The 19,922-nt window shown below is 36.9% G+C and overlaps 1 protein-coding gene across 2 annotated transcripts in view; it reads right to left on the bottom strand.

Moving 5' to 3' along the window:
• The window catches only part of GRM1 (glutamate metabotropic receptor 1), a gene marked incomplete at both ends in the record, with an annotated part of 365,662 nt that overhangs the window by 253,248 nt on the left and 92,492 nt on the right, over window positions 1–19,922 (bottom strand). For both annotated transcript variants that reach the window (XM_081250954.1, XM_081250955.1), the window contains one exon: window positions 3,322–3,571. In XM_081250954.1, the coding sequence (XP_081107080.1) occupies window positions 3,322–3,571 (250 nt within the window). The remainder of the gene's footprint in view (window positions 1–3,321; window positions 3,572–19,922) is intronic.

Raw genomic sequence — 19,922 nt, 5'->3', positions numbered from 1 at the left:
ATTCAATGAATTCTCCTTGTTTTAACAAGGTGACTCGTGAAATGTGTAAATTGATTAATCCAAATTCATGAATAACTTTAGAAAAAATGAATCTATAAATATATTCCTTTGAACATGGTTCAGTCATATGGGCTTAATATATTATAAATTCTAGGACTGGAAAAATATTTAAAGATGATCTGGAGCAAAGTCATTAATTTTTATAGAAAAAGATATAGACTCAGAGACAAAACATGACTTAAGATAACATGATTACTTTGTGGCAGAGTTGAACTCTTAGCTCATGTTTTGTTTTGTTTTTCCATTACATACATTCATTAAATATAGGATATTTTTAATATCTTGGAGAACTTTCTATTTAAAAATTCTATTTCTGTCATTATAGTTTATTACTCCATTGTAAAAAACTCAGTCCCAATGACAGAATGTGGGAATTTGAAGGCCATTGCAAGGACTTTGTCATAAGAAAAATGGAAAGCCATTTTCAGGTATTGAGTGTGTAAGGTTAAAAGACATTACCTGACTTAAATTTTTAAAAGATCCATTTGCCTTAAGAATAAATGGCAGGGAAGGGCAAGGCAAGGATCAATTAGGAGGTTTTGCCATAACCCAAGTGAGAGGTGATGTTGGCTTGGAGTAGGATGGTAGCAGCAAGAAAGGCATTAAGCTGTCAAAGTCTGGATATGTTTTGATTGTAGCACCAACAACATTTCCTTCTATATTGGATGTGAAGTGTAAGAGAAAAGAGGAGTCACGGGAAGCAAAGGAGTACAAACCTCCATTCAGGAATTTCTAATTTTTTTCTTAACTAAATGTCTCTTGCTGCAATCTACACCATGATTTACTTATCTTCACCTCTGTGAAAAGAGGTCCATCACCATCTACACAATGCCCTCTTGTGAATCTGGCAGCATCCAGAATCATACCACGTATTCTGAAAGAAACTAAACAATGGCTCCTGACCTCAAAGGATTTTATCATTTGGTAAATTAAACCTCCTTTAAATAGGAAAGAGATATATTTGACAGCATTACAAACGTAGCTAGAAGTTGCAGCTTGGTGTTAAACTGGAACCCTTCTGGACACGTCTGCTGAAATTAGGGAACCAAGCTCACCAAATGTCCATTGGCATGAGGAACAGAGGAGTGCTTGGGTTAGAATTCATCCCACAGGAAGTAGGAGAATCAAGCATCTGAAGGAAAAGCTGATACGAGGTACACTGTAGTGTTACTACTTGTCTTTATTGCCAGCTCAGCACCCCCTGGATTCATATCTTTACCAGGGAAGGGAGAGAGCTGTGAAAAAAGAATGAAAAAAGGGCTGTTTTCCACAAAATCCTCTAAGATATGAGAGTAAAAGCCAATATCATTTTTATAGACCCACATGGAATATAGCCCAGAAAGTCAGAGAAGCACTGCGTGGCATAGCTTTGATATCTCCAGGGCTCCATGCTTTATTGGCACAGGGAGCAGCGTCCTCAGGAGCACAGGTGTTTGTTGTGATGATAGTATCTCTAGGATACATCAGTAGAACCCAGAAGATATGAGGTAGAGAAAGAGAGGAGTAAAGGAAGTGATATCACCACAAACAAGCACATGTGAGACTCAGAAATACCTGGAGGGACTCAGCTGCATTATTAGCAGGTAAGCAAGAGCCAGAGAGATAAGTTTACATTATTATTCTTGACCTGTTTTTAAATAATGATAATAGAATGAGTTCTTTACACTCCAATTACTCACTGCAGTATTTTGTATAAATATATTTCACAATTAGGCAGTCTTTATATCCCAAAGCTCACATATTTGCTACATCTGTTCAAGATTTCCAGAATCTAGGTAGCTAGCCTCTCTTTGGGGATATTAAACAGAAGGAAATCTGCAAAACAGACTTTTCTTCTTTTGAAAATGGTAAACATGAGATTTTTTTTTAAAACAAGCACCCTTCATAAAAGCAGTCATTTTTACAAAATCAATTAAAAGATTGAATATCTATATGCCACCTGTCCTGAGGTGTATATTAAGAACCTTATTCCATGTAACACTTCAACAATGCTGCTTACATCCTTTTTCACTCATGAAGGAAGTAACATTCCTTCTTTAAATACTCTTTCTTTAGAGGTGCTTTCTTAAATGGCCTCACACAACTGCATCATGTTGAAGAAGCCAAAAAGACATTTTATGGCAGTGTGCCAATTTCACCCAAATTCAATAATTTTCTTAATCTTGAATTATACTTTGACCTTGACTTCATACTTCCTCATGCCTAGAGATCATTCCTCTCTTTCTTTATTCATTTAGCTGTATTTCTACCCTACCTTCTACTCAAAAGTTTTTGAGAGGTCCTGTACCTCTAGTTCCAGATGAAGGTGAGATTAATTTTATTAGCATTGCAGTCATTATCACAAGTGCAATGTCAGAAGGGAAAGGTCCAGGGAGGATATCCACACCACCACTGCCCAGTTTCCTAGAGAAAAGGGTCACTGGTTAAGGTACTTCAAAATGTGAAAAAATATTGTACTCTAGCCAAAAGAGAAGATGGAGAAGAAAAAGAGATCTGGAAGATGAGCGTGACAGAATCAGAGATCAGTGGAAGCTTTCATTCAAGTAAACTTAGTAGGTTCCTTGGAAAAATTGATCAGTTCCTTTATGTAGTATTAGAAGATGGTAAACCAAACAAGATACCCATTAGGTCAAAAACCCTATGAAAAATACAATGATACTGAAAATCTCCATTCCAGCACAAGTACATATGATTTAGAAAGAACATAGACTTTGGAACCCACCACCTTCAATTCCAGAAATTACATGCTGAAAACATCACTATTAGCCATCCCATAAGTATAAGATATTATATTATCAAGTTCCAGAGTTCAGCAGCATGTCTTCCCCTGCACTCAACTAGCCCTTTAAATTTCAGATCTTAATGTGTATTTCCATCTTCACTACTACTTTCCATCCACCAACACCTCATTAAGATATCTATGCTTAGGAATATGAAGAGAAAAGCATTCGTGTGGTTTTGGGAGGAGGAGGGGTGGAAGGGGGGAAGCAAATGAAAAGAATAATTTGCCAGGACAAAACATTCTAGCAAAAACTTCCCACCTTTTTCTGAAATAGTCTCATCATCTTGTCATCGACTGCTCTGCTCTTGTCTATCATGAAAATAGGAATAGCCCCACTCTCAGTGAGATCCAGAAGGAATGCACATCTCACTCGCTTTGGAATCAGGAAGTCCAGTTTTGTGAGAGCAAGTATATGTGCGCCAAAGTGTGTGTGTGAAAGAGAGGAAGAGAGAGAGAGAAAGAGAGAGATTGAGACTTACCTTCCTATGAGGGAGAACTCGCCCACGACTCCCAGGCGCCGCATGGCACTCAGGAGGCCTCTGACGGTCATGCCTTCGCAGAAGCAAACCACCACTCTGGCCTTGGGCAGCCGCTCTCGGAGCTTGCGCAGGAGTCGGTCAAAGCTCTTCTCCCCAGCATTGCTGTAGATTTTGTCTGAATGGGCGATACAGAGGCCTTCCTGGGCAGCCAGCTCTTTGAAAGCATCCATTCCACTCTCCCCGTAATTCCCTGTCCAGAAACAATCAGCAGATGTTCAAGACAACCTGGCAGCAGCAGCAGTAACAAGCTAGGAAAAGGACTCATTAGTCACAGGGAATGAAGAGGACAGACTTGCCAAATAATTTGTAAATATAACTGGGACTGAAGGAAGATCTGGATGGACTAAAGAGAATAATCAAATGTAATCAAACTATCAACTCTGTGAAAATAATGGAAAACTATATAACTAGGGTGTCCATAGTGAAACAGGTTTTTAGAAATGAGGGGCGGCTGCCCTATTTTACAACCATGATTACTAGTGGTTGTTCCAGATTTTAGCAACGTGGGAGAAGTCAGAACATTGGGGTAGGAGGTCAGCCAGCACAATGAGACGTGTTCATCTGAGGGCTTGCTTCAGCTGGCTGCCAGGTTAAGAGCAGACACTCATGGTGATAGCAAGTCCTGCAACATCTCCATGAAGAGTGAGTAAGCAAAGTAAATGGAGCACCTGGCCAGACCAGAATATGCAGACAAAAACCAGCTATAAATCTCAATATCTATAAAAGTTTTAAATCTCAATATCTATAAAAGTTTCATGGACTTTGTTATGAAACTTAATAAGATTTTCCTGTATTTTTTGGAAAAAAAGAGTTCTCGTTTCCTGTTTCATAAGATTAAATTACCAATTAATGTTTTTGCCTCTTCAGTTAACCACCTTCAGTGGCTTAATACAGTCCAGTGAAGCCCAAATGGAAGATTTAACACATGACAAAATCCTCAGCTCTATGGATTGTGGTCACACATCATGGCTCAGACAAGAGGCACTGACTGATTATAAGGGGGAAGACTGCAGCTGGTAAATGAATGGCTCATCTGCCTGCAGAAGAGGGCACAAGGAGGGAAATCAAATGCCGCTTACAATAATAAATGCAGGTTCAGGAATCTACAAGGTATAAAGACATCACCAACAACTCTTTCAGCAAAAGGCACTGAAAAGGCATCATAAGATGGTGTTACAAGGGGAACAACTTTATTGCTAAGGTGCCACCTTTGGACTACAATCACAGAAAAAGATTTTACTCTTTTATCAAAATACATGCAGACTAAAGGAGCAAAAATATTCTATGCATTTGAATAAGAAAATCCTTGTGTTTTAAATCTAGTAAAGGCCTTAGACATACTCTGTGCAAACCCTTCAGGTTACAGCAAGGAAATTGGGCCAAGTGAAGTGGCTCGCCAATAGGCATGAAGCTTGTTTGTGTTAGAACTGGAACAGTCTACAAAGTAACTCTAATATAAGAACGACTTGTACTTTTATAAATCTTTATATTTTAAACATTGCATTCATAAATTTTATCTTATTTGTACTCATTATGTTGATGATAGTACTACATACAAATACTATATAAAAAAGGAAGAAAATCACCTCTAGGAAGCTTAAAACCATGTTACTTTCATTTAGTAGCAATGACATGACTAACTCAAATGTAAATATCTAATAGAGATGCTATGGGTTAGGAATCAGAAAAAGCTGCCTAAAGAAAGTACCTGTGGTATGGAAGGTGTGAAGAAAAAGGAATCCTTGTATATTGTTGGCAGGAATGTAAATTGGCACAGCCATTATGGGAAACAATATGAAGTTCTCAAAAATTTTAAAATGGAACTATCATATGATTCAGTAATCCCTGTACTAGGTGTATATCCAAAGGAAATGTAATCAGTATCTCAAATAGCCAAGATACGGAAATAACTTAAACATCCATTGATGGGTGAATGGATAAAGAAAACGTAATAAGTGTTATATTCCATATATATATTATATACATATATATGGAATGGAATACTATACATATATATGGAATGGAATATTATCCATGCAATATTATCCATAAAATATGGAATATAAGCCATAAAATGGAATATGTTGTAAAAATGAAGGTAAGGCTACTATTTGCAATAACATGGGTAAACCTGGAGAACATTATGCTAAGTGAAATAAGCCAGACATAGAAAAACAAATACTGTATGATATCTGTTATATGTGAAATCTAAAAAAGTCAAGCTCATAGAGCCAGAGAGTAGAACAGTGGTTACTAGAAGTGGGAGAATGGAGAAACTGGGGAGATGTTGGCCAAAGAATGCAAAATCTCAGTTATAAGATGGGTAAGTTCTGGGGATCTAATGTACAGTATGGTGACTATACAGGTAATTATATATATAATATATATATCATATATAATAATCTACAGCTAATAATATATATTTGAAATTTGCTGAGAGTAGATCTTAAATGTTCTCAGAAAAACAGCAAAAGAGGTAACTATATGAGGTAACGGATGTGTAAATTAACTTAACTCTGGTAATCATTTCACAATGTATATATATATCAAACTACCACATTGCACACCTTAAACATACACTATTTTGTTTGTCAATTATACCTCAAAAATCTGGGAAAAAAAGAAAGTGCTTTTATTATGGATCTTAAAATATAAACAGATTTTCCACAGATAGAAAGAAAACTAGAAGACATGTATTATTTGCCTGACTCCTTGGTCATGATCAAAGGATGCCAGACTTAAAATAAAACACTCAACATGGAACCTATCCTCTGTCTCCCCTCCCCTTTCCATCTGACCACCCAAACCTCCTCTTGCCTTTCCTGGTAGTGAGGAATTTATTTAGATACTTCTCTGTGTAACCCTGGAAGGAGTTTTGAATATATAAACAACTGACATAATAAAACTCTTAAAAGTACTATTAAATGTTAACACTCAGGGCTGGTGGCGAGCTGCATATTTTTATTCAATTATCAAATAGATTATCAAGCTCTCAACTTGGAAAAAAATCCCTAGGCTCTGCTCTTTAAAGAGTTGCCCAGAATTATTGGACATTGACTTTGCCTTCAATTTGATGAATATTTGCTATGCCTCTGGCACTGTGCTAAATACCTAGGCACTTCATTTTTTCATTATAACTCCATATAGATGTTATAACTCTCTGATGGGGATGTGGAAGCTCTAAGAGGTTATGTAACTTGCCTAAGATCAAACAGTGATGAATATAGGATTCAACATCTAACTCAGAAGTTCCTGTTCATAACCACCATTTTATACTGCCTCCTACATGGACTTATAATACACCTATGAAGGCATGACACAAGCACACAAAATACAGCAACAATACTAAGCTGTATATGTTACATGGGAAATGAAAAATACCATAATACTAAATTTCAGAATGAGAGAGCAAGGATGATCAGAGAATAACTCTTGGGAAAAGAAGGAATGAAAATGAGTTCTTGAAGAATGTAAGCAAAGGATTGGCTTTCAGGGTAAATGGAAGTGAATGAGAATCCATAAAAGGTATTTTTAGAGGCAATGACTAGAGAAGTTCCATTGGAGCAGAAGGTTCATGGTTTGTAGAATGCCATTCTGTATAGCAAATCTCTAGTGAAGTATCTGGCATACCACTACAGGATTGCAACATGGAAATGTGCTATATGCTGCTGTGTTGTAACAGATTTTATAACAGACTTTATCACTGTTATGATGTTGCCTAAAACCTAAAGAGCAAGAGAGAGATGTAAGAGTGGCATCTGACAAAGCCCATAAAATATAAAATTGAAATATATTGAAACATATGAGAAAAAGATTTACAGAGGGTAAATCAAGATATTCTATAAAACAAGCTTTTAAACAGAACTTATGGGGAGATTAATGAGAGAAAACATGGGGTTTACAAAGAAATCCCTATAGTTTGAATAATAAAAGTATTTAAACATGATAGAAGTGGACATTGTACAAGGGCAAAGTTAATAAAGGTACTGAAAATAGAAGTAAAAATTAGAACTATCTCAAGAAAGAAAAGACAATGGCTAAAACTCAATTTTCTAAGCTACATATGATTTTTTGAAGAAGTTAGATATGATTATCAGACCATATTAACAGATATTCATTCATAAAAGATTGATTTGTAGTGATTTGGTAGGTAAGTTACACTGAGCAAACAAGCTATGAAATAAAATTGTCTTGCATTTCATAATCACCTGTACGAACTGTCATCATAGCAAAAAGGAGGCACTTAAGGCTAATCTTTATATTGATTGTTTTTTCTTCTACTCTTAAAATGTTGAAGATGTATTTAAGAAACAATCTGAACTCCATTTGGTGGCTAAAATAACACTTCATCCATTATGTTGAATGAAGTCCAAATCCTGTTATTGCATCTTCATAAATTATCTTGGTAAAACAACAGCATTCAACATATCTCATCCCTACGTATGTACACCTCAGTTATATGAGGGGAAACATTTATACAGGGAAAATAGGTAGATATTTCTTCACTTTCCTTAAAGAAGGAACAGCATTACTTTCAAAGATTCACTAGTCTTATGCTCTAGACTCCCTTAATCTCTGCCTTATTTCATGCTTATATCCCTTTATTGGTATTCTTTGGTAGTCTTAGGCTTCCTGGATGATAATATACCCCTTGCGTTATGGGCCAGTCCCTATCCGAGGTCCTGAAAACTGATCATTCTGCCTCCTGGGACATCTTGGACAAATAAGATAATATCCCATTTTTGAAAGAACTATGTTGATGGAAATTGATTTCACAGCACCTTCTGGAAATCTACTGCCAATATTCAACAATCATCACTATCAAGAAATTCTTCTTTTTGATCTAAATCCTGTACAACAAAATGTAAATTCATATCCTCTTCACTCTCAGTGGAGGCAGGTATCAGTTTCTTTGAATTCTTCCTTTTTTTAAAAAAAAGTCTTTCTGGAAGCCACAGTTCAGCTTTCTCTCCTCCCAGGGAAACAACTCCTATTATTTTAACCTTTCCTGGCAACCTTTTAATTTGTTTGGTTCTCCCACTTAATACATAGAAAGTGTTATGTTTCCCTGCTTCCATCCACACACCTGCAGTCAGCATTATGGGTCTGGTCAGTCAGAGGTGAATGAGTCATCACCTGCCTTAGAAGCACATAAGGGATTTTATATGCAAGGTCAGTGAAGGAACTGCTTGACACAAGGTGATCAGAGAAAACAGAAGAGAATCCTTTTTATCAGAAATTTCACAACCCCACCTTTAATTACCCCAGTTTGGGCAGGTAGAGTTATAGCATCCAAGTGGAAGAAGGAGATTTACCAAAAGGTGACTGTCATCTCTATGCAATAGGACTGATTAATCTTTGTCCTTTTGCCCCATCATGTTTTCAGGTATGCCTTATAGCTGAGTAAATAAGAGGATGAGCCTTGGAAGAAGATCAACCTGGTTTGAATCCTGGATCCTAGATGAGGAGATAGCCTTAAAGTATTTTCTTTAGGTTTTGTGCAAATGGGGGTCATAACATACATCTTAAAGACTTGTCATGATTATTGAAGTATATGTGTTAATGAATGTAAAGTTCCTGGAACAAAGAAAAATTCAGGGGATGGTGCCTACTTTTATTCTCCATGTTTCTCTAAAGTTGTAGAATCTAAAATTGGACATAAGGCTTTATCATTGACTCAAGAGCTTTAAATTCCTTTATTTCTGTGTTTCTATTTATAAAACCCAAGCTTGTGACTGTTTCTTTAACTGAAGTGTTCAGCTCTCCATTCATGGTCACCTTGTTCCCAAGTTATTCCTAGATCACTTTTTCTGTCATACTTGTCCAAAGCAATTACTTCTCCATTTTATTTTTGGACTATTGGTGTTTACACAATGCATTCAAAAGTCTGTGTTTGTCTATTTTGAGTCTCTTGCCACTGAGTCTTCTTTAAGTTTCAGCCACTGTATCTATTTTAGAGCTTTATGCAATAACCCAGCTTGCTGTTTCTCTAACTCAAATTCTTTATGATATGGAGAAAGAAGTTAAGAGAAGACAAAATGTAAGTGGTGTAAAAATACAAAAGGACATCATCCTTCTTGCAGAAAAGTGGCATTTTCCATTTCAGTTTTCACATGGAGAAAACAGGTTCACAGAAGCAGCCCCTATCATACCTGTCCACTATCCCTGCCTATGTGATACTGAATATACAATCACAACTGGGAAAATTGTATCTAGTAACAAGTTCAGAAAAAGTAACCCCAACACACACACACAATAGTTTCCTTTTTAGATAATACCTAGTGTTGGCAAGAGTTCATGGAAATGAGCACTAATATACTGTTAATGGTAGTAGAAACTGTTCCACCTTTTTGGTGGAAAATTTGTAGCAACAATGTTTTAAATTACATTCATATTTTTTAACTCAGAAATTTAGTTTTCAGAAAATAATTTCATTGTCCATCAAGTTCCAGTTACAAGGAACTCCAGCACAGCACACATTGGAAAATATAACAGAAACCAAAAAAAAAAAAAAAAGAAAGAAAAAAAACTATTCTCTACAATAGGAGATGTTTAAATAATTATAATGGAATGGAATAAAGAATATATGCAACCATTTTCTAGGATGATGTAAAGTTGTACTCAACGTAAAAGGAAAGCCATATTGTTAAGTACAAAAAAGTTTAAAATAGTGTGTAAAATATAAAGCCAATTTTTAATATATATGTATACATATATATAAAGTTCGAAGAATATGGAAGAAAATATTAACAGTTTTTTCAGAATTATATATAATTATGTTTTTATATTTTATTATCTTTGTTTTCTAATTTAACTAAATAATCATGCATTATGTTGTTAATAAAAATCTTTGAAATAAAAATACATAGGGCATAGTTTTTATCTGACTATCATGCCAAGCATAGCTATTATGGGGTATTCAGGAAACTTTGCCAGAAGGGAAATGAACCTCTCACAAGAACAATGTAACAATTTTTCTTCCTATAAGAAATAAGAAATACCAGTGTTATAGTCACTTAGTGGGGCATGCAGGATCTTAGTTTCCCGACCAGGGACTGAACCTGTAACCCCTGCAGTGGAAGGGTGGATTCTTAACCATTAGACCACCAGGGAATTCCCTATAGTTACTGTTCTTCAACAAAGTTGACCGTAAACCATGTGCCATTTCCTGTGATACATACCTATTTGGATTGAGAGAGTCTGTTTAAAATATACAGATTTCCTGTTTGAAATTCCAAAATCTGATATGAGTACCCTTAATTTATTAAAGAAGTAGTTAGTCTCCACTTTTTTTTCTTTAAGAGTCAGTGAGATTTGAACAGCAATAAGACCAGTATGATATACCAAGGTAATAAATGCTGTTTATTACTTCTTTTTAAAAAAAGTCAACGAGATTTAGTCTGGGAGGTGTAAATTTCAATTCTACTGAGTTTCTGCCCTAAGAAAAGATATAAAAGGCTCAGAACATCCTCTCTGATTTAAATTCCCTACAAGGTCCGGGCTGAAGGCCTGGTCATCTCTTCTCCATGATAAGGAAGCACTTCAGGTTGAGGCCAGGATGGTTGGCCCACTGAAGTCTCTCCCTTTGAGTAAAGGGTTAGAAGCAGTGTGAAATATGTCTAAGTATCATTTGGACATTATTTCTAATAGGGAATAAAGGTAAGTAGAATCTGATTAACCAGTTTCTGTGTCTTGGTGTCCTGAATATTCTGTCTCATTGAAGGTAAAAGAAATCAAAATATAACTTGGTTGAGTGAGGGTAAGCAACACTAATGTTACAGATCCTAAAGCAGTGGTATAATGTGAAAATTTATACTGATCTTATTGTTTTACAATTATCTTTGTTTAACTTCACTACAACCTTGTTGCCTCATTTTGCCATAATTTTCTCCATTTATAAAGAAAACTGAGGCCTGAGAAAATAGTAATTTACCCAAAAATTGTCAGAGCCAGAATCTGAACTCAGATGTGTCTGACCCTGAAGCCTATAGCCCTTAATTACTTACCTACAACATCCTTTATGTTTCATACTCTAGCAGTTTTCTATGCATTATCCATTCCCCCATCCTTCCTTAATAAAAAAATACCCCTTTTTGTTTAGGGTGACTGTGCATAGTCAAAAGTACCTACTCTCCCAGATTCTCTTGCAGCTAGAGATGCAGAAGTGACCCAATTCCAGACAATGAGATTTAAGCAGAAGTTGCCAGGTGAGGCTTCTGGGAAATTTTTGAAAAGGTCAGATGCCAGACATGCTTCTTAGGTCTTTTGTCCCTTCTTTCTCTACACCAGTATGTGGACCCAGGCCTAGATGTGCAGCCGCCATGTTGTCACAATGAGGGGTCAACTATGAGGATGAAGCCTTCACACGAAGGCTGGGGGAGCAGGAAACATAACAGCCCAGCTACCCAGTAGGACCACTACACTTCGTTCTAGCCCTGCACTGGCCGCCCCTGGATGTCTTCTTGAATGAGAAAGGTGAAACTCAATCTGTAAAGCCACAATTAGAATGGTTTTCTGCTACTTGCAGATGAACACATTCTTGATCCTCTATATGATATTTCACTATAAGAATTCCAGGATGAGAGCAAAAATTCTTGCCTATCTCTAACCAGCTGTGACCTTGAGTTGTTTGTCATTGTCTTCTTTTCCTCATGCTCAAAGTATGGGGTTCATACTAGATCTTTAAGCTTCCTTACAACATAAGCATTTGGTGATTCTAGAACAATATGAATCAGCACTCTTTCATAATCTAGAGCTTCATGTCAAAACATATTCCATATTCTCAGTACCCAGAGTAAGCACCTGCTTAGCAAAAATTTTTTCAACAGCTTTATCCTTCCCCAATCTGATTCTTTCACAAGTACATTACTGTAGGATAGGAGAAAGCATTTGTTGAATAACCATTTAAAATGTATCTTGCCTGTAGGTTTATTTTTTGCCAGTACTCACTTTTAGGCATACAGTCACTAAAAAGCAGGGAACGAGACACAGCCCTGCAGAAACAACCATCATATTAGGAAACAAGGCTGCTTACAGAACAAGCTCATTAGGCGAACCCGAAGTAATAGAGAGACATACTGTCCAGCATCAGTGGACTGACATTCAGCAGGAGTCAGCTGTTCCCTTACCCCTCCATGTAGCTACTTTTAGCCACCTTTTGCTCAGTGGAATTAACCCAACCCCATTACTAAGCCCTTGGTCTCCTCCTATTTAACCCCACTTTTGTATCTTTACATCATCAGTAAAATTTTCCATTGAACCAAGTCAAAATAGGTTTTATCTTGGGTCAAAAGGAAATTAGCCTATGAAGGAAAAATTGTCTTTAATTCAAAGGACGTGAGAGCCTCGTGCAGGAAATGTAGTGAATTAAAAGGCCCTTGGATCTGTGCCTATGAAACCTAACCAGTTCTGCCTCGGTCTAACTATGACCATGTGCAAATACCTGGAGTACCCTGGGTTCCAGTTTCTTTATCTATAAAGCGAAGGGGTGGCACTGGATAATATCTGAGGGCTCTTATTATCAGGCTGTAAGGCTAGTCCCAGTTTTCTGTACCATGGTGGGAAAGGCTCATTCCATACCACTTTGCATTCTAGCGCCTTAGTTTGACATGTGTTTCACCTGGACTGAGGCTATACAGAGGACTTTTCCAGTGGCTTTGCCAATGCTCTTGAAGTAATATCATTTGTTTATAGGAGACGTAGCATTGCAGAATGGTAAAAAGCAGGTACTCTGGAACCAGAGGGCCCTGGGCTCAAATTCTTACTCCCCAACCTATTAGACATGGGACTTTTGTTAAGTCAGTTAACCTCACCGTGCTTTGGTTCATCTGTACAATGAAAATAATAATGGAAAGCACCTCTTAGAGTTGTTGTAAGAATTAAATGATTTAATAAATATAAATCTTAGCATATGAGAGTTTGCTATTTATTTAGCTAACATTTCTTGAGCTCTGTGTGCTAGGCACCAGAAGAAGCCATTTACGACCATTATATCCTTGTGTCCTCAGAAACCCACAACAGGGCATTTCCACATGATAAAACTGAGGTTTGGAAAGTTTGCTTATGTTCCCTCACACAGTAAATGAGAGAGAAGGAAACTCAGGCCCAGCAATTAGAGTCCAGAGCCCATAGTCCTATTTGACATGCTGTAGGGGCACCAGATGTGTGAATATGAGCCTGTAGGGATCAGTCAGCTGGTCAGGGAAACTTCAAGGAAGGGTGACAGGCTGTGTCTATGTGTGATGGTGAGCAAGGCAGAATCATTGACAGGCCAACTAAGAATATAACCAAGTAAATGTCACAGGGCATTTTATCTGCTCTTCAGGCCAGGAGGTTTGGAATAAGGTTTACAAACAATGCTGTTAAAAGTGTAAGCAAAGCACTTGGGCCGCTGTAGCTCAGGATTCCTCCTACACTGATACCTGAAATTCTACCATTTGTAACACGTGACTTCTCTTTCTCCTAAAAAGAAAAATCCTCCTGGGAAAGATAACCCATTAAAACCCTGACATCCTAATTTGATTTGGTTTAGCAGATCTTTCTGAAAGCAGTGGGCAACTGGAGGCATCAAGATGCCATGGATATGAGGGGTTGTAAAGCAGAGCAGTGCACAGAAGGCAGAGTGTGTCAATTCCACAATACACTAGGTCCTGGGTTCTTTCCCACCGTTATCCTTGGACCATTTACAAACACCCTCTAGTGGTGAATAATTCCTTATGTCTATTATTTAATATCTTTACAGTACATTTTGACAAGAGGACCACCAAGAAGGAACTGGATGAACACGGAAGATGGGAACATTTAATGACAAAGTTAGGGTTAAATATTATATATAAATAAAATATAAAGGAAGAGTTCATAAAGAACCTGAGTGGAAATCATCCACTGTAATTTCCCTTCATCTATATGCAGTATACATTTCCTTATCCCTATTTATTAATACAATATATAATTCAATTATTAGTTTAAAAAAATAAGAATGTGCCAAGGTCCCGTTTCCCATTTTGGTATTAAATCATCATTTGTTTTCATCCATAAAAACTAAGAAAAGAGACATTATTTCTGAGAAACCCAATATTTGGAATCAAGTGTTTTAGATAACCTTCAGCTAAGACATTGCAGTGCAGAGTGAATCCGTTGTAGGATTAGATTTCCTCTGGGCTTTCTTCCAATTCCAAGAGTTTTAAGTTGATGAACCACACAGGTATTGTTGATTTAGCTCTTCCAATGACACTCTGCAAGCTCTATGGCTGCCAAATCACAGCTCTCCAATATCTGATTCATTATAGAGAAATGAGAGCAGAAATGTAGAAACTCAAATAAGCAGTTCTCTAGTCTCCAGTTTTCTCACCATCACCAGGGGACACAGAAAAACAAGTATTACATCCTGTGAATGAACATGATCATTTTGTTGTTCAATATCTTCCAGCACTTATGTGTGTGCCGGGCAAAGCAAGGCCCTCAGGGGCAAACAAATGAATGGAAGACGGTCCATGTGCTAGATAAACCTAGGCTTTTGGAAGAGTTGTACATGCAAAGGGATGATTACAGATGGTCCTGTAGTGCAGGCCAGAGGAGAGAGCATCTACAGGATCAGAAAGTAAGGGTATTAAAACAATATCTTATTCATTTGTCTGTTCCCTGGACCCACTTGAATATAGGAGTAACTAGAGGTCTTTAAAGTTTAAAAAAAAAGTAAGAGGAATAACTAAACAATAAAATGTATGACAATTCCAAATACACACATGTATATACACAGACACACACATGCATATATATATATATGTGCGTGTGTATGATACATTAAAAAGCTGTCATTAATGGAAATTAATTTAGATGTATTTCTTGTGTCCATTAAAATGAAACCATTTTATTTCCTTACTCTTGCTCATGAATAATCTATCAGTTCTCTAATGTATGTTGAACTTATCCATTACCCTTACTTTAATCCAAGCCTTCACTGTCTCTTTCTCCTTATCACCTTTGTGGTCTCCCTAGGTCCACTTTTATTCCTCTTCAATCTACTCCAAACCTGGAAATCACAGTTATTTTAAATATAATGGGATCCATTTATTTACTGGTTCAGATATCTTTAGTGGTTTCCCCCCAACCCTTAGGATTTAATCCAAAAGTCTTTCATGGCCTGAAAGGTCTCACATGACCCCCAGCTTCCCTGCCAGGCTGGCCTCGCTTCTTGTCACTTTGCCAGTTCACTTTTGCAGCCACAACGGACTGCTTTTCATTTTCAAATGTGTAAAGCTCTTTCCTTGCTCAGAGGGTCCACTCATTTGCTTCCCTCTGCCTTTGCCAGACTTACTTCTATTAATCATTCAGGCTTCAGCCCCTCAGTTCTATCTCTTACTCATAGAGGTTTTCCCCAACCACCCTAGAGAAAGTGGCCCTACCTTGGCTCCCTCATCACAATGACAATAAACTCCATTTATTCCCGTCATAGCACTTATGGTGAGATATGGATAAATGTGTAATCATGTAGTTACTAGTGTGGTTATTTGCTTAATATCCGTATACTCCATTAGTGTGTGTACCTGGTGAAAGTAAGGGCTGTGTCTGTACTACCTTTGTCCAGCACAGTGCCTGTTTCAACTCAATAACTCTTGTTGGATGACTCATGAGTAACTGTTGACCAATTCAAGCAGTAAATACATGATTAGTCTGCCTGATAAATTCTTTGTCCCACTGGAATGTGATTATGTTGGATTTAAAGTACAAGAGGAATTTGGGAGGCATGTATTACTGCCCCTTTACAGCCTGTGACAGTAGGTTCTTAAGTGACAGTGTGTGCTTTCTACATTTCATTTAAAAGTTACATATATATGTAATTTTAATGAAATAAATATATAAGTATTATATATTTATTTGTATAATAGTATATATTATACATAACATTATATTATATAAAATATTGTAATTATTATATTATATAAAACACTATATATATAAAATATATTAGAACTTAGGGAACATAAGACGTTATCTAGTCTATGTCCTTCATTTTACAAGTGAGGTCCAAAAAAGTGAATAAACCTACCCAAAATCACAAAGAAAGTTAGTGCTGGTATCTTATCAAAACCCAGGGCTCCTAATTTTGGGGACACCACCCCTTTTACCACCACCCCTTCTACCACATAAAATAGAATTCTAGGTTATTATTGAGAATTATACAGACAAAAAAAGAAATATAAGTGAGAGAAAATCAGTCCTGAAATCTACTTTAATACTATCACATTCTGGGACAGTGGAGACAAATTCATTCGTGAAATGTGTGCTGTCCTCTCAGACCCCAAGTCTTAATTGATTAAATAGGCACTTAAAGGAGTAGATAGTGTTTAACTTTTCTAACTTCAGAAACATATGTAATGTTCTAGTAGAATCATTATGGAGCTAACTTTCTTCCAGAGGTGAACAGCAGGTCTGGGAGAAACAGGGCTAACTAGGCTCTTCCAATTTACTATCATGAGGTTGGATAGAAAAGTGGCAAGAACTTTCATCTGAGGTCATCAGTCATTCTAGGAGTGCTAATTCCACTATAAGAAGAATTATTTAACAAAGAAAGATGAAGATCTATGATGATGATAAATTTCTGTGCATGAAATTTCCCTCTGATAATTAGAATGAACTTTAGAGAGGATCAGCCCAACAAATGCATCACTCTGCACAACATCACAGCCTGAGCTCAGGTAAAACCCCTTGCTTCCTAATATTGAAAGTCTCAGAAATTAGTTGCCTCCTTTCTTAGGGTGTTCTTGTTGCAACTAATGATGATTTAATCAGAAACTAAGAATCTTTGGAGTTTTACCTTCTGGAAATACCAAATAAATTTATTATTAATAAAATAGAGTAAAACATGAGTTCACTAAAGGAGGAAATAGCTCATCACAAAGTTTCCTTTAAATCTTAGCATGGTATTAGGCTTTCCATACCATGAAACTTTAAAGAATAATATTAAAACTTAAAAAACAGAGAGCCAAACTATGTAGTTACCTAATGCTCAACTATTCAACATTTACTTTCCCTTGGCTGTCTGACACCCTCCAAGTGTTATTCTTAAGAAATTTTATTATTTACTTTTATTGTTATTTATTTACATTTAATACATAAAAGTTATAACTCATTTATAAGGCATTGACTGATACAATGCCTTATAAAGCTATTTTCTTTTTTCTCAGGAAGGAAGGAAAGAGGGAAGGAGGGAGGGAGTGGGAGGAAAAACTAAACCCTAGAACCTCAGGAAACAACACTGGGGATAAAATTAAACATTTTTTAACCAATTCTCAAAATCTTGAGCCATAACAGTGCAATTTGAAGCTATATTGTGGTAAAGTTCTCCATGATTTCTAATTACACTAATCATCTTAACTATATACTGAAGCAACATCAGGCTTGAGTATTGACAACTGCCATTTCTCTTCCTATAATTACCTTGCTAAACCCAACGTATCTGACATCTTATAGTCTGACCAATAGAAATATCTAGCTTGCCAAATGAATGCCTGTGTTCTGAGTGATTTTTTTTGTTCTGGATAGAAACAAAAAAAAATAAAAGCTCCTGACATCTTTTCCTCTAGCCTGAGGGATCTGGGCTCTGGCCAAATCATGATTTGAGCTGAAAATCCAAATTCCCCAGGAAGTTAGAAAGCCCCACCCACACAGAAATCAAGCTGGGCTCTTTCTGTTGCAGGAGAAGACTCTGTGATACTGAGATCCTCATATCAGCCACACAGGACAGTATTGAGCTAGAGTTTGCGACCTGTAACAACATGAAACTGCCATCAAAACTTGACCTTGTCTCAAACAGGGATACAGTGGCCTAGCTTAAGTAAGAACTGAGTTTGCGATTCATCTCAAGGTAAACCAGAGGCCACAAATCCTTGCCATCTTCCCAAGTTATTCTGTGTTCAGTGAACTACAGAAATGCCTCCAAGGGAGGTTCTGGTTTTGTCCTACCCATAAACTATTCTCAGTAGCCTTCATGTAGGACAGATGCAGAGTAGTGTTTCATAGAATAATTGAAATTGATTTCCTGACACAAACACACTCACATACACACACACACACACACGGGCATTCTTTGTCTTGTTTGATGAAACAAGTACACTTTAAGAAGAAAGGTATATATCCCTGCTAACTTAATATCTCTGCTAATTTATCTTAAATCTCTGCTAGTTTGAAATAAGTCACTATTTCTGGAGGCTGCTTCCTATGCAACGCAAGCTCTAGGAACATGGGGAGTGTTATATTCTGTTTTCCTTCCTGTACTACCAACATATTGCCATTTTACTAAATATTAATAGATGGCAAAATAATATAATGAAAATACCCAAATATTTAACCTCCAAAATAAAATAAAAAGTCACCCCAAGTCTGTCATTCTTTAGGATTGTATAAACTGTAAAAAATGTTACATTTTTGAGAACATCAGAGGAAAAAATACTCTACATCAGTATTTATTCTCGAAAGTCACTAAGTTTCTAAAGGCCACAACTAAAGACTTTATGAATACATTAAGGAGTTGGACCATATAATACATAAGAGTTCTCATAGTTTTAACATCCTCTGACTCCACAATGAAAATGCAGGGCATGGCCAAAGATGTTGGATGAGGGAATGAAATGATCAGAGAGTATAAAAGAAAAGAAAACTCTCAGAAGCTTTTCCTTCTGGAAACATCAAATAACTCCATTATTAATAGTTTTTATTAAAGTAATTTTGCAACCTATGCAGACACACATTCACTGTACTAAATCTGAAATATTAATATTTCTGAAAATTTCCCAAAGTTTTTCCTCAAAAAGACCTAAATTTGCATAGCAAATTCATAATTCACAAAGCTCTATCACGTATGTGACCTTGTTTAATCCTGAAAACAGTTCTGCTCTAAGGACCTGGGTTCCAATATTGACTCCACTCCTCATCAGCTGAATTCTTGGTGATCTTAGACTCAACTGTGCCTCATTTTCCTCATCTGTAAAATAGAGGCAGTAACATTACCTACCTAAGAGTGTTATGGTGAGAAATTAAATGGCATAATATATGTATGTCAATCACTTAGCCCTTGGTGCATATTAAGTGTTCAATAAAAATGTGTTATTATTATCCTCGTGGAAGACTGTATTTTCCAAAGATGGTGACACCAATATATCCCATCCATGTGTTCTTACAATGTGACATTGTCACTTCTGCATTGAGAAATGGAGTCTGTGTTCCCTCTCCTGAAGTCAACCTGCATGACCTCTGAATCTAAGTCATGTATGTGATAGAGCTTTACCCAGCCATCTGGGGATACTTGCCCTTGGAAACCAGCTACCACACCATGAGAGAGCCAAGCAGCCACATGGAGAGGGAGTGTGTAAGTACTCCAGCCACAGCCCGAGGTCCCAGCACACAGCCAGCATCAACCGACAGACAGTTGAGTGAGTGAGATTACAGATCATTCCAGCCCCCCAGCCTTTGAGCCACTCCAGCTGATGCCAAGTAGAGCAGAGACAAGCTGTCCCCAGTGAGTCCCACCCAATTGCAGATTC

Source organism: Mesoplodon bidens (genome assembly GCF_964165515.1).
Source record: "Mesoplodon bidens genome assembly, chromosome: 12".
Classification (NCBI taxonomy): domain Eukaryota; kingdom Metazoa; phylum Chordata; class Mammalia; order Artiodactyla; family Ziphiidae; genus Mesoplodon; species Mesoplodon bidens.
Note: the sequence above shows the minus strand (reverse complement) of the source record. Positions and strands in the feature narration are given on the sequence as shown.